A 16,260-nucleotide genomic window follows, 5' to 3' on the forward strand; every position below is an offset into this window, starting at 1 on the left:
AAATAACCTCAGCAAAATCCTCCCCCAGCCACCACATTGTCTCTTCATCCTTTCCCTTGCAGGCAGCTAAGAAGGTGGGGCGAGTGCAAGTTGCTTGCTCCTCAGCAGGTACCTCCTTAAAGTCTGCAGAGGTACTTTGTGACTCACTGCCAGCTGTTGCATCGAATGCCAAAGCGACTTCTCTGTCTCACTTGTTTGCCACTGGGAGCACGATGGGATCATTCTGGAGCGCTCAAGAGGTAAGAAGGAGGGAATTCAGGCCCTAGATCGTTAGAAGGTAAAGACATCGCGAGGTGGGTTTGAGTCTGTGATTCTGGCACCTAGAGGAGCAGTTGGGAGGTGATGGTCCGGCATATGCATGTCAGGCAGACTGATAGCTTTTCTGCTACCAGTTTCATGCAGAAATACTAGGCAAGCGCAGGAAAGTCAGTTCTAATGGGTGATCCACATGGAGGTTATGAAGCAGTCTGAGGTGCCTTAAAGGAGCTCAGTGAAGGCTTGGACTGAATATGTGCTTTGATGCAAGCATTACGTGTGTTGATCTTGAAGGCTTTTCAGCAACACAGCATTTGCCAGCTACGGGTATTGTGAGTGTTGTATCAGACAGTGCCCTTGCAGCTGTGCTGGCAGCCACCTGGTAGTAGAGAACATAGGAAAGTCGCTGATCAACAACAACAAATAATTGTAGTCACAAAGATTGTTCTAGCTTGACATTTATGCATGGCTTGAGAAAAATCCTTATCTATCCTTGTCCACTGGGGGTATGTTCTGGATCCTCATGGAACAGATCCAGACAGGAAGAGCCTTAAAACTTGCTCTTGAGCTCCAGGGAGTTTCATGCACCACCTGCTTTCTGCTCTGAAATTAACTTACTATTTGACCATGAGCAAATTATTTAATCGCTCTGTGCCTCCTTCCCCCAGCTGTGAAATGGAGATTAAAGAGCTCTTCCATCCTAGAGGGACGTGAGTGAAGGGAGTAAGTAATGGCTTGCAGTGAAGAAATAGCTAAAATTTTAAGTTGTAAAACATTCAAGAATTAAGAATTTGTTTGAATTGTTTCTGGTTATTTGTCTTTGCTTCTGTGTTTGACATTTCAATTAATGATTTTTCTGTAAACAACTAAAACTTGCTATGGATGGGGAAATTCATTAACATTGCTTCATATAAACTATTTTGTTCTGGGCAAAGATTCTGCTGCACTTGCACTCACTCAGTGAATAGTTTCATTTACCGCTATGTGATAGTCAGGAAGCTTTTCAACATCATCAAGGCACTGAAATCTGCAGCATTGCAATCACTTACATTATCAAAAAATGTTTCTGTTTCTTAGCAGTTCTTTATCTTTCATGTATTTGCTCTCCACCATTTACAGGAGCTCTCAGAAATATGATCCCAATAAAAATCTTAAATGGAAAATTGGAGTAAATTAATTATTATTAAATTAATTGGATCAAATTAAAATTGGATTAAAGCTCCATGTGATGTGAGGTAATGCAAGCACCAATTTTAATTAAAACTGTTTTACTATGTTTTCTTCTCCAATCAATGGCACCCATTCACAAAGAAATATTTCCTCTTTCTCTCTCGCTTTTTATAGCTCCATAAGGAGAGGGTTCACATTTCAAAGCAGCTCAGGTAGTGCATACTCCAGTTGTGCTGCACTGCTTTGAAAATTACAACATGCACTTTTCATGCATATTTTAAAAAGTATAAGCAATTTAATATTCATCCAGATTATCATTTTGTCCTTTTTTTTTTTTTTTTAGCCTGAAGAATGTCCGTGCAGCTTCCTCTCTGTAAAAATCATAAGAATGAGAAACCTGAGAAAGGCGGATCTGTGTGAGTACCAGTCGTGCCTTGCTGTTCCCGGTACTTCAGTTCTGAAAGCAGTGAGTGTAACTGAACACTGTGACTTGTACCAGGGTATAAGATGCCACTGCAGTTCCCCAAATTGATGCATGTTTGAATTTGGATATTTGAAGAATACGCTTTGTATCAACAACACCTTTTGCTAGTGATCAGGTAATACTGCAAGTAAAGTACTGCCTTGTGTACCTGCTCACAGAACCTTTTCAATAACCAGCAGAAATACATACAGGCACTTTTCAAATTGCTTTAAAAAAGGCTTTCTTTAGCTAACTATTATACTTGTTTTTGTCAAGTATTTACTGAATCTACTTTGAAATACCATATTTCCAAGGCAAAACCATTGAGACTGAAATATCTGTGGCATCTTGGTGGAATGGGTGAAAGCATGAAAAGAGAAAATCCCAGTGGTTACTCAGGTAGGAGCAAATAAGATGGATGCTTATGGATTCAGGACAATTGAAATAAACGTCAAAGAGAGGAAGGACAAGATGGGAATGCAGTGGAGAGGAAATGGATGTGTGTCCTTGCAAACTGAGTAATGCCGATGGAACCGTGGCAGAGCCCTGCTGCAGCAGCTCCATGTGACATAGCAGAAAGGCATCTGCCGTGCAGCGAGCAATCTGACCACCTTGTTCCTTTGAAAGGAACAAAACCCCTAGTTTTCCGTTTCTGGGCTTAACACCAGGGGCGTTCATTTCTTTCTCAGTGTTTCATAGCATTTGGAAATGGAAGATTTCACACTCTTCAGTTCCGATAAACTTTCAGAGTTTCCGATAAACTTTCAAAGGCTGTTTTATATAAACCAGGTCTTTATCCTGAATTTTCATTTTCCATAGATGTTTGGCTACAGGTGTGAGCCTACATCCCAGGAGACTTGCTTCCAATGCCAGAAGAGGGTAGGCCTCTGCTAGTGAGAGCTAGGAGCAGCAGGCATTGGGGATCTATGTCCAAGAGGAGCAGAGCGCTCACTGGCCATCCCAGCTGCCCTCCTTATGTTATGCAAGAGATGTTATGTTATACACCTTGTTCACTCTCTGAGAGCCAGGGTCAAGTTACCAGTGACACAGCAAAGAGGCACTGAGGTCTTATCAGCTCAGTGGCTTTGTGCTCTCTCGAAGCACTTAATTTTAGTGGAGATATGCCAGGTGAGATACACATCACAAGAACTGATCTTATGCAAGCAGGATTAGAGTTAATTAGAAAAACAGGTTGAGAGTGTAATAGTAATCAATTGGTGATGGTGGACATTCTGTCTGCAGAAATGTTGTGCAGGGAGGCTTTCTGTGAGATGATGAGAGAAATCCTCAAGGAAGGGATCCAAATACAGTCTTCAAAAATCTCTGCCATGGAAGAGAGAGAGAGAAAGGCACTGGCATGTACACCAAAGATCATCTTGTAACTTCTGTCTAGTTCAGATTGATTCTGGCTGAAGTGTATTTATTGGGAGTGAGAGAAGTGGCAACTTTGAAAGCAAATTGGGGGATCGCAATGTACATTTCCTTGCACTTTAGAGGGGAAGCTATAAGTCTGCATAAAAGCCGGAGGTGACATCTGTTGCCACTGAAATAAGAGTTTTCTGTGCAACTTCCATGACTGATTTATTTAAGTAAGGTTGCCATAGTCCTCTGTATAGCATACAAGACTGTGCCTGCTGTCTTGCTCTGGAAGGTGGTAAAAACCTTCTCTAAACTCATTTCTCTGCCCTTTCTCGAATTCCTGAATAGCTCCTGTTGAGTTCATTTAATACAGTGTACACTTATACACTCAGCGTCTCTTCATGGCATCTCTATACCTGTGGTGATCTCCACTGAACTGAGTTCATACTCTTACCTTTTGCCAGGAGCCACCTATTACCTGTACAGATATGATGGAATGAGTAAAAATGTAAAGCAGAAAGGAATTGGGTGCAATTAGGAACAAAATGTTTTAAAGAATAGATTAATCTGAGCGTAGCAACGATGAAAAAAGTCAAGACAGCTATTTAAAATATACAAAATAAGTATTAAAACAGCTAATTATAAGTAAGTGGGAAGTATAACTGTTTTATTTTCCATTTTCCAAAAAAAACCACTTATCAGGAAGAATATTCCTAGGAAAGTGGGTATCTACAAAAATAGATATAGGGAGATCTGAAATTGTTTTGAGAGAATGAGGTAATGAGATAATGCTGAAAGATGGCACAGAAATGGTTCTAATGGTAAAGAGTCATCAGTCAGATTTGGGGTCTGATTTGATAGTTTTTGGAATGCTTACCTGTCAAATATGAGTATAGTTTGCTTGTCTGCAGCTGTAGCATTTTATAGTTAAGGGAAAGTTGGCATTCTCTTGCTACATGTAATCCACATGTCCTTAGATTTTGCATGTGTCATATAATATAGACTTGCTTTTTTATGTTATATAATACCTGTAGCCATCATCTATAATCATGCTCTCCAAACCCTTTCCCTTTCTGTTGGAAAAAGTGTTTCATTTGTACGTGACAGTAGCAGAAATAGGCTACTGGTATCTGTTGAAAACTGATATAAATGTGGTCTAGTGCTTATTCATTCAACAAAAAGCTTTTCTTCTGATGACGCAGGTTATGAGGCAGCTACAACCTAAGTAGTGCATCTAATTCCCCAGACATGCTTCTGTTGCACTTTTTGAACGTGTTTAAGTTTGGCTAGAGTTTCCCTACCAAAAGCTGTAGGAATTATAGCACAAGGTCAGTCCAAAGTTTAGTGTGCTTTTGAACAAAGGTAACACAGGGTGATACCCACAGACCATACAGGTCTGTGTCTCAGGGATCTGGCTCCAGAGTCAAAAGTGTTGCATGCAAATAGCTACATTTAACAGATGGCTGGGAACCTGAAGGCCGCTGATGTGTTTTACTTTCGTACACTTCGTCTCACCGTGCATTCGACAGAAACCCAGATTCTATTCCTCAGTGTTGCAGGAAAATACCAAGCCCTCTGTATGGATGCTTTTCTTTGTGGAAGTCTAGATACTTAGTGTTGACTAAATAGTTATTGACATTCCCTTTTGCTCTTTTCATTTGCATGGGCAGCAGAAATGCCTGCTTGAAAAAATGGTCTTTTCTTCAGGCTGTCCTGAAAATATTTTTTTCTGCACATTAGTTGGTGTCCTTTCTTGCACAAGGACAACAATCTCCTTGTATTTCTCCATACCTGGTTAACGATGAATCACTGGTGGCTGTGCAGGCACAATCATCTCTTACTACAACCATCTCAAAGCCTTGTCACAATCTCAGCCCTTCCTAAATGCATACACAGTTCTAGCAAAACCTGCATTCATTGCCTGCACAGTGCCATTTCCCTGTGACTACAGAGTGGTTCTTGGAGAGTTTGTAGAGAAGGGTTCGATTGGCTGTAGTCTGAATATTGTCATCTGGCTGGGTTTGCTTGAGGCACTTGCTAAATGGAGAGCTGCGACACATTCTTAGGGGCAGCTATCTGGTTGTAGCATGGACCAGGCCATGAGAGCACTCTGCTTGATCAGCCTGAAGGCCTCTGCTGCCCAGTGTTTTAGAGTGGTGCAGTGAAACAAAATTCCTGCCTTTGCTGTGGCTGAGAGAAATTCTAGGATGAGGTCCCTTGAGAAGAAGCATTGCTACCTTTGCAAAGTATCTCATGCATGTTTTTTGTGCTTCTGGATGCTCAGACAGGCTGCTTTTTCATTAACAAAAAGAAATCCTAAAAGAAGCTAAAGCGAAACACTCAGCTATAGGAATCTGAGCAAAGACATGTGTGTGAGCAAAGTGAGGTGGATAACTACAAAGTTGCAACAAGAGCTGTCAACAGTGATTTCCTCACTAGTTTAGAAAACAAAATAATCATGCATAAAAGTAATTGTTCGCCTCCAGAAGCTCCTCCCTCTGATGTCATATCCTGAAAGGAGACTTTTCCTACTGTAATTGTAAGATGTTTAGATCAAGGTCTAATTGTATGATGACTAGAGAGCCTGGCAAAACAGAGGATTGGTCTTAATGTTTGTCATAACAAAGTCATAACCTTGGTTAGTAATACAAATAACCAATGAATGAGTGATCTCAATTAATGTTATATGAATCAGTTTTGCAGTTGTTAGCAACCCCTGTTCCTTTCTGTCCACCCTTCTTTTTGGTTTCATCAAGTCATGTTCAAGGCTGTTCTCACTTTTCCGCAATTCATTGCTACCATCTAAATACATGCAAAAAGCAGTTTCCCTCAGATCACCCATTTTCTGTTCTTGAGTTCAAGAGATTATTTCTAGGTCTCTTTCTTCCCTTTTCCTGAAGCCTTAAGAAACTCTTGGCACAAACTGCAAGATGGAGTTTGTTGTATAGACAGTCTCAGGTGTGGAAAGCATGTGCCATGCCTTCATACCATCATAAACTACGACTAAAATGGACTATGCTATACACAACCTTGTAGTTCGTTAATATGCTGTTATTTGTTTAGGGATCTTGTTCAAGGTACTTCCTTGCAGCTGTGCAAATGACTCCATCTCTAGTGCTCAGTGTCAATGGATTGTAAGGAGGCACACATACATCTTCTTATAGCTCTGCTGGACTTCCATATACTCTGTGTGTGAGAGAGCAGAAAGCTGTTTCAGTGTTTAAAAGGTATGATGTGGGATATTCCCTCATGTCTTGCTGCAGACTCTTGATGTTACCTTGGACAAAACAAGTTTCCTTAGTGCCTTAGCAAATCATTTCTAAAACAAGGAATAAAATAAGGGCATTGGGGACCTCACAGGGACACCTGGAGAAAAAAAAGGTCATTGTTGCTCGAAGGTTATAAGAGTCATTTTGTCACCTTAGGTAATGGCTCAGGCTTGCCCCTGTCTTAAAGGCAAAAGGTAGGAGTAGTTACCGTGCCGTAACATGGTATCTGTATAGGTGGTATGGAACATGTTGTTCTTCCATGGACAGGGATCATCTCAAAAGCCTTTCATGGCATTACTGTATGTTCTTAGACTTCATTATCTCTCTACGTCAGAAGAGACTTCTAGTGAATGAGGAGTTGAAACAGGCCTTAAAATGTTTTATAAGCGCTTAAAACGTCAAAGCCTGTTTTAAAACAACAGCTTTGAAATGGGTGGAGGCAATGGAAATGAGCACAGAGGTGTGGGTGGAGAAGAGAGGCTGTAATAAACAGGTGACTTGAGGTCCACTCCACATCCATATAGAGCCTTTTCCTCCTTGCAGAGCTAGATGACTGAGGCAGTCTGCTCAGGATGGGAATCTCTAGTTTGTGCTCAGAAAGGACCAGCAAACCTGGGTGGATGTTACTGCAAAACATCCATCTTGTCTCAGCAAAACGTCATAGTCTCAGCAAAAGCTGAGACACTTCATGAACAAAATAATGCAGAACAACTCTAGCACAAAGTTTCTTTCAAACATACCTAGGTAATTTAAGCAGCTGTGAATGGATAATGGTAATGAAGTCTGTGTTTTGATTTCTGAATAGTCATTCTGTATTTATAAATTTCTGGGGAAGTTGTGTCACACCTTCTCACCACTTACAAAACTATGCTTAGCATTGCCTTCTCCCATGTTTACAGCTCACCACATCCTCTTAAAAGTTGTTGTGCCTTATTGTTTAGCATCCTTGATGGAGACTCTATTTTCCCTCTGTATCTTGCTTATTGTTGAATTTCTTGAATTTAAAACTGAAGGATACTTAGCTGGATCCTGAACACTAACCACAAATGAAATATCCACTGGTCTGTGTCTACAGTGTGGTTTTTACTGTGTGGGACATCCAAAGAATCATAAAGAACATAAAGACTGATGCAAACATTCATTCCTTGCCTAGGGAATACTTGCTTGCTTGTTTTAAAAAAATTGGGGTAGTCCTTTGATGAGGACAAGAAGCTACAATTTTTCATTTTCTTTTTTTTTTTTTTTTTATGAAAAACACATTTAAAATACGTTTGTTTTTTTCATTGATTCCCAACAGATTTCTGTATGAAAACGAAAACCTGTAAAATCTATTATAATTCTATCCTCATTGTTCCAATATCATAAAAACAGCTGTATCTGAAGATCAGCTAGTTGTACAGTAAAGCAGCACAACTGACATCTGTATTCGGTAATTCATTCAGTAATCCATTCTTTCCCTTTGGGCAAAGGGTAGATTTTTTTGCATTTGTGCTTTTTACTAATCTTTCACACGTATCTAGAGGAGATGAGGTACATTGTAGAGGTGAGCCTTAGACTAAAAAAAGCAATGTCATAAGACTTGCAGTATGTCTTAGTCCCCACAAAATCTTATTCTGAAGACTCAGCAGTGCCGGGGAAAGCCCTACCCATGGGCAAATTTCACAGAACTTGAGAACTTGGTTTTCAGAGAGGAGCTTCAGGCAACATTTTAACTGCATTGAGGCCTTGATTACCTTCTGGATAAGGACCAGCAACCCAGGTGTGATTTGCTATCATGTAGGAGGCAAACATAAAGAGCATAGGATAGTTTCAATGTGGCTGAGGTAGTCTGTGCTGCTGTAAAGACATACATAACTTTTTCAGGAGATTACAGCTTCTCTCCCAGGTTCCTTGTGTTGTTTCATTCTCAGTAGGAGGTAATAAAGTGCATTATCCACTGGCCAAGGTTAGAAGAAACCTTTACTCACAAATGTTAGTTTTGCTGCTTCTGTCATATTAGATGGGAAATCTTTTTGAAGAAAATCAAACAGATTTCAATCTATTTGAAATCTATTAGATGGGAAATATTTTTGAAGATCCTGGCTTGGCGAAGGTATCTATCAATTCCTGTTTATTCAGGACCAGTCTTTTCTGTCTCTCTTTAAAGAACTCCCTTTCTGTTAAAGAACAGAACTGAGACAGGAAGTGTTAGCCAGAAATGTTAGCTCATTTACTTTCACGGTGAAAATGAGATTAGTTGTAATCTTGATATTAAAAAGAACAGTCTGGAGGCTATTTCTTTCTCTGTGTTTTACTTTGATGTGGCTGAAGTTGATGATGGCATCTTTGTGGAAAAGACAGGTAGAAAATCTGAAGACTTTTCTCCCAGAAGCAAAGCACGTTGGGAATACATCTCAATCATAACATATATGTCAGGATGAACAATTGCTGTAATCCAAGCTTTTAATGCAGGCTGAACAAAGTCTCTATGAAATAAAACAAAACAATCAAATCCTTTGCTACCTGTATGTTATACCTTGCAAGTCCAAAATTTAGTTCAGAACATGGTGGCTGACTTTTACAGATTTTGGGCTGAATTCTTAGGCACATGAAGACTTATGTATGTTGGGGAGTAGACATCCTTGGTATAGCTGTTTGTCCCAGTATGTTATGGAACTCATCTTGTCAAACTAGCTCATCAGCATTGTGAGTGGTGTCTTTGTTTTCCTGTTAGTTAGTACAAACTATCACATGAAGGATCCTTCTAGTGAGGCAATGCAGTCCTTCTAGTGGGGACTTATTGCATCCTTATTTTATACTCTTATTATTTCTATGCTGTTTTCTCAGACATAACTTTTCCATCCCAGCAATAAAAAGCAAAGAACATATTTATCTATTTATTTTTATTTAACTGCACAGGTTCTATAAGCAGCTCCTGTGGATTATCAGTGCTAACTGCTTCCTGTTAGTGAGACTTTGAGATATATTTAACCTCACTCATCACATTTGTGAATTCTTTCTGTATTGGTTTATAGAGAAGGACACCTCATGCCAATCAGCTGACCTTGTTCTTATCACATCTCATCTGAGCTACATCTTGCTTGCAGCTTTCCACTCAGTTCCAGATTTGACTAGAAAAAAAAGCCTATTTATTAAATTTATTTATTGTTTATTTAAAAATTATTATTCTGAATCTAAATTGAAAGATTCAGATCAGATACCATTGCAGCGCATGAGCAACACTGTAGCTTGGCCTCAGTTCGGCATGTGGCTGCACATCACATGGAGCGTTACTGCTGCTTTCGTTTTTTTCAGAAAATCCTTGGAGGACAACAGGGCAGGGAGGAGAGATGCTATAAATTGCTAAGAGTTCCTATACTATACTTACTATAAGTTTTTTTTTTTTTTTGTATAAAGCGTATGGTTCCTGCTGTTTGACTCCCTGACAGTAGTGAATCACTAGCAATGCTTATGGAAAATCTAAAAATGGGTGTACCTACAAAATCTGCCATATATAGTTGCAATTTCCCAAAATAGAACATATATAAGGGTCATCTAATGACATCTTTGCTTTTGTTATGCACAGATCTTGCAAGCACTACTTGTACCCATCATATTAGTTAGGTAATATAGTTTATCCCCTGTTGCTTCATAAGAGAGTTGAAGTGGGAAGGAGAAGTTGTAGCAACAGCTGTCTTGTGGATGCCTCTGTGTTGCTTTTTGTGCTGTTTTCTTTGGATGATTTAAAATATTGAGATAGTACATAGAGGCACTAGGTGTGGATCTAAGCCTTGTTACTTGGGTGCAGTATATGTCTGGAAAGAAAAGATGAGAAATTTTCTGATGACCTTACAGTCTTACCTTACATGTGTAAAGGAGGGATCTTTGCAATTGCTCTGCAGGCAGTGAGCCTGTCAGCACCATGGATTAATTGGGAACGTACCACTAGGCCTGGCACACTGTATAATAATTGCTGTATCACAGGCTGTCCTGACCATTGAGGCCTCCTGGAAGCCTGCTTAGTTTGTTCCTATGTTATATAATTGAGATGCCTTGATTATTCTGTTTATTGTCTTCCAAAATAAAGCTGGGCATCATGTGGCAGCAAGTCCAGATTCAATATAACAGTCATGAAGTTTCACTTGCGCTGGTCCTCTTTCCTGAAGCATGGACAAGTCTACCTTTTCTATCACTGTTTGATACATATTTGGATAAGAATATCTGCTGAAATGAGAAAATGATACACAAAAAATGTATAGATTCTCTGTACAGCTGGATCTGTTATCCTAAATCTATCTATCTCTTTTCCTGTGGTGATAAGACATCTGCACATCTACTGATCATTGTTGTCTTTGTAACAATCATTTGGACATTAGACGACATTGCCATGTCCTTTGTCAGACTATTCTTTTCTGTTTTTTAAATGATGAAACCCCATTTTTTCAATTCTTCCAGCTTTTGCTCATATATCAGGCTGTTTAATCCAGCCCCCTTTCATGTGGATGCATTTAATTTCAATAGCTGTTACAGTTCTAAACTTACCAGTGGTTAAAGTGGGAAGAAGCGAGCTGACAGAGGCACTGCACATCCACTTGCTCTTATGCAGGGCTCTGAGTCTCTGCAAAGACAAAGATCATCTCCCACACTTATCTTTAGCAATGAGTATCGGGGATCTGGTCCAAAAGAGATCTAAATCTGTGTTGTGTGTATAAACTACTAGATAATCCCTACAAGAGTACCATTTATTGGCATAATTCGTTATTCTTTAGGAAGTGGTCTGGCTGCAGTTGGCTGTTTGCGGATCTCATTGAACCACTCTATTCCTTGGGCTATTTCAAGACTCGGGCCCCAGCAGCTACTGAGTGAGCTGCAGTTATGTCCAGATCATGAAGCTGTGGGACTCTGGTTTGCTCTTATTAAATGTGAACAGGCTTGTTAAAAACTGGACTAACTTCTCATGTTTGCTATAGGTTTGCTGTGTTCAGAGAATATGAAGGATTTAATTAAGATTTCACCATAGCCCTATCTAAATGCAAGATTACAGGTTACATGTCTAGGGCTAGTTTCTCTGATAATTTGAAAATATTAATTACCTGACTTTTAAAATAGGATTCTCAAATAATACATGGGACAAAGAGATATCACAGAGCATGAAAGAATAAATTCTCTGAAAACACATATTTATTAACCAGCAGATATAGTTACTGAAGAAACGGTTACTCCCGTTCTTATCTGCTTCTCTAGCACTGTCTGAGGATGTAATCATGCAAAGTTAATTCTTTCTGTTGTGACAGTTTAAAGTCAATGGAAGGCAAATAACTGCAGAAAATGTTGTGAAAGAGTTGAAGAAATGATTTTATAAAGTCCCTGACCAACAACTTGTTACTTAAAGGGAAATTGCACATGTTCTATGTTTTAAAAACTCTGGTAGTAAGTCTAAGAATAGCATAATATTACGTAGAAACAGTAGGGAAGTATGCACTTGTCATGTTAAAGTAATTTCTTTCCTGCTGTAGAAAGCAAGGGGTATACTATCAAATGCATGCTGAAAAACTGCAAGATGTTTCATGGTCAGATTTTATCAGAAAAGCTAGAAGATAAATAATTCATAAAACGGTTCCAGACACGCTTGAAGACATACCTGTTCACAAAACAGAACACAAAACACTGAAAGTTTGAAGAAAGTGTGGAATGAGAATCAAGGGACCGGTAAAGAAATAAAAATATAATTACTGATAAAGAACTCTCTTCCTGGCATTCTGTGGGAATAATAATAATAGTATTTATTATTTGTATGCTTTTAATTATGGGAGCATAGCAGATTGAAAAAAAAAAAAAAAAAAAAAAAAGGATCATTATTGCAGATTTATAGATGTGGAAATGCAGGATACAGAATCAAGATAAATTGGAAGCAGTTGCCCAAGGTGACTTAGCAGGCTGGAGCAGAGCTGGGATCAGAGCCAACGTGCCACAAAACCCCTTCCAGCAGCTCGCCCACTGACTGCATGTTGGCAGACGCAGTCTGTTCCCTCACTGCCAGCACTGGGCTCCGGCTGTGTGTGTGGGGGCAGCAGATCAGACAGGGCAGATTCTTGGTACTCACCTCTTTTGATCCCCTCTCCAAATCTCAGGACAGTCAGCTGCTTCCTTTCAGCACAATTGCTTGTTTGACAGTTCTTATCAGACCTTTTGCTTCACCATTGCAGAGATCTGTTGATTTTCTTTGATTATAGGATGAGTAAATAATGTATTTTTGTTAAATAAAACTATCCATGTTTTTGTTTTTCTTGTCAGCTCTCCTTGCTGCAGTAGTTTCTTTGAATCTCCATTTCGGATCAGAGCTTCCACCTGATTGCCAGAACAAGTAGTAGTGCTATTGAGTAATATTCAGTGGGACAAATTAACTGAAAAAAAAAATATTTCCTTTATGCAGCTTACTGTCTACAGTGCAATAAGCCTATGCTCTAAGATTTTTATGGAAATTTGTTAGTTAATATATATATATATATTTTTAAATACAGTTAGTCAAACCGATTGCTATGTAAGCCTCTCCTTGCCCGCTGCTTCCTCTGAGACTGTCCGGACCAAAACCATCAAGAACTCCAAAGATCCAGTGTGGAATGAAACATTTTTCTTCAGGATCCAGAGCCAAGTAAAAGTAAGCCACAGAGTGCATTTGTTTTCCTTTGGGTGCAGAGATCTCATTGTATTATCAGTATCTAGGGTAACTAGACAGTACACAGAGGTGAAGGACGTGGGTATGAGACATGAAATAAGACACAGTAGAGCTCAGGTCACCAGAATATTCCACACCTATTCATAAAGTGTTTGTCATTTTTTTTCACCTGTTTTTTTTTGCAAGCTGTTTTTTAAGATTAAAAGAATTAGAGTATAAAATTGAGCTGCTTGAGACACATGAGCTAATTCGTAGAAGAATTATAGTGCTGTATTGTTGAACTACTGTACTGAACTACCTTGAGTCAAAAAAGAAAAATAAAAAAGGCATTTGAAAGACTGCAAAAGAAAAGCAGCTGAGCTTTTAGTTTGACAAAGAAATTTGAGAATTTAAGCAGTTTTGCAAGTTCTCCCACACATACACGAAAAAGCAACACCTACATCTGCTCTTCTCATCGTTTCAAAGTCCGGGTAGACATAGAAAAGTGATAGTTTTTAAATCAGATTTACTTCATGCCTGGGGCAATCAAACCCTAATTTATGACTTGCATCTTTAATTTCCTGGTGCTCATGACAGAGAGGGGCAAGAGCACCACTGCCAGGTGCCAAAGCAGCAGGCCCATTCCCTGGCTCTCATAGACATCAACAGACTTCTCCAACAGGGCATCTATGCCGAAGAAGTGAGGGCACTACAAGCCCTCAAGTTCACTTAATTCATTAAGGTTAGGTGCTGTTTATCCTGTTTAGCACACCTTTCAGCTTTTAAAAAAAATCTACCATTCAGTGGCCTATGGTCAATGTTTTCCTTGCAAACCTAAAAAGTTCCATCTTCTTTCAAAATACCACTGAGGCAGAATTTCACTAAGCCCTGCAGGCTTAGCAGGAAGGCATGAAAGCAAGCTAAACTTTGCAACATGGGAACAAACACCGACCGACTGATCTGTATCTCTTGCACCAGAATACTCTTGCCTTGCAACGCCTTAGGCTGGCAGGTCTTTCAAAACAGAGATACCACAGTAACAGAGAGCAAAAGATGAAATTATGCTCAACAGCTTGAATTGCACTTCCTGCCAGCACTGAACAGAGAGTTTTATTTGTCTGAACCAGGATGTGCTGTGTTTACATATATGAGCTTTTACAGGCAGGTACTACAGGAGGCAGAAGAGCAGCACTGTGCTGCAGGATGAAGGAACTGGGATTTGGAGACATGTAGGATATAAATCCAATGGAAACAAGCCTTTGCTCTGCTGCTCTCCATGTATTTTTTCTACACTTTAACAAAAACATGGCAGTTTCCATAGATTATGTGCTGAATATTGTCATGTGATCTGTGTAATCAGGCAGTAGTTATATGACTCTTCTTTAATGTAATTTAATCATTGCTTATGTCTAAGGATCTGTATTCTACAGCCAGCAATAAAGTCCTGCCCACTATGTAGTTTTCTACAGAGCAGAGAAAAGAGTCTTCAAACCAAATTTGAGACCAAACTTTTTTTTCTCAGTACGGAAACTGCATATTCAATGAATTTACTAGCCTAGTCATTTAAACTGCTCTGCAGAGGCAAATCAGCAACCAAATCAGCTATAGAAGTTTCAGAACATATTTCTTCATGTCTGTGTGGATAAATATTTTGGACTTGCTTTCTCACTACTCTCCAATCTTTCTCTGTATTTCTGAACATACTGAGCACGTCCTACTCTTCCTCCAGCTGCAAGGGCTCAGGCTAGAAATGCTGCTGATTCTCTGTCTATGTTCTCAGAACATCCTGGAAATGAAAGTCTATGATGAAAATGAAGTCACTAAAGATGACCTCCTCTTCACTGTCCTCTTTGATGTAGCTAAAATCCAGCTTGGAGAAACTGCTCGCTTGACTTTTCAGCTAAACCCACAGGTGAGGAATCAAACTGCGTTGGCAGCAGGGAGGATACATATTTCAATAAACAATTTATAAACAATAAATAGAACAATAATAAACAATAAATAGAACAATTGTATGTGGAATGGTTTATTTCTTTTGTATTCCATATACCTTGTAAAGTACCCTCCCAAGTTTTCTCAGCAGAAAGTATTCCTTATCTTGGACCTCATTATGAAAATTTTGACTAGCTCCTTAGTACTCACTTTTATACTAATACTTTTTGACATGCAATTATTTCATGTATACCTGAATATAGCACTAAGAAAGAATGCTGAGATGTTAAAACCTGTAGCTGGCCTATCACTGTAACTCTCTCATCACTTCAGTATACCTGAACATAAGCGTGATGACTTTAGCATGGGATTTGGATTTCCAGGTTAGATATTTTGCATCAGAGTTTTGAGCCATTTGTAGGCAGGGGCCTGGACCATTCTGCTCTGCCTTACAACTGGACAGACAAGTGCAATCAACTGCTGTCCAACAACTGGGGCCTGACATTTATTTGTGTCGTGAAAATAACTTCCAAAGTTACTCTAACTCATTAGCTTTCACTCATCTCAGCATAAAAGAGGAGGGAAATTGGATTTTAAGAGCTATTTTAGGAACACGAATTAATCACTGACAGGAGTAGCTGGTGAGAAAGAAAATGACTGCAAACACTCTGAATTGATTAATCTTTCACAGACACAAGAAGTGCTGGAGGTAGAGATTGCATCAGAGAGCATGTGAGTAAAAATTCCACAGGACTGAAGAATTGTACTTTATAAAAACAAGCACTCATAAATACAGGTAGGATTTATGTTATAGTTTAAAACAGTAAGCATCATCACAGAAATAGCAGGTGTTTACTAAGCTAGTTGCACATTCGCAGAAACACTATGCTCCTTATCTATCAGGAATCATCCCATATACTAATCTAGCTCAATGTCTCCTGGAGAAGGAAGAGAAGGAGGAGGAAGGAGAAATGTAAGAAGAACTGCAACCACAGTGCTAACTATTACTATTCGTTGCAATTACCTTTATAAAAATAAGGAAGCCACATATCAGATATCCCCTTTGAAAATCACAGTGAGTTTTAAAATCAGTGATCTATTAGAGACTGTCCTGGGCAAGGCAGCCGGTAAGGAAAGTATTATTTCTGTTGTTCATTTAATGCTGCATTTAGCTCAGA

The 16,260-nt window shown here is 39.2% G+C and overlaps 1 protein-coding gene across 1 annotated transcript in view; it reads left to right on the forward strand.

Moving 5' to 3' along the window:
• Positions 1–212: 212 nt before the first annotated feature.
• Positions 213–16,260, forward strand: part of LOC104576791 (cytosolic phospholipase A2 epsilon) — a 30,226-nt gene continuing 14,178 nt past the window's right edge. The window contains exons 1-5 of the mRNA XM_088520481.1: positions 213–239; positions 1,769–1,841; positions 13,017–13,153; positions 14,931–15,062; positions 15,774–15,814. Of these exons, the coding sequence (XP_088376607.1) occupies positions 213–239; positions 1,769–1,841; positions 13,017–13,153; positions 14,931–15,062; positions 15,774–15,814 (410 nt within the window). The remainder of the gene's footprint in view (positions 240–1,768; positions 1,842–13,016; positions 13,154–14,930; positions 15,063–15,773; positions 15,815–16,260) is intronic.

The sequence above is a fragment of the Tinamus guttatus genome, unplaced genomic scaffold, assembly GCF_059628265.1.
Source record: "Tinamus guttatus ecotype Peru unplaced genomic scaffold, ASM5962826v1 Tinamus_guttatus_pri_ptg000089l, whole genome shotgun sequence".
NCBI lineage: Eukaryota > Metazoa > Chordata > Aves > Tinamiformes > Tinamidae > Tinamus > Tinamus guttatus.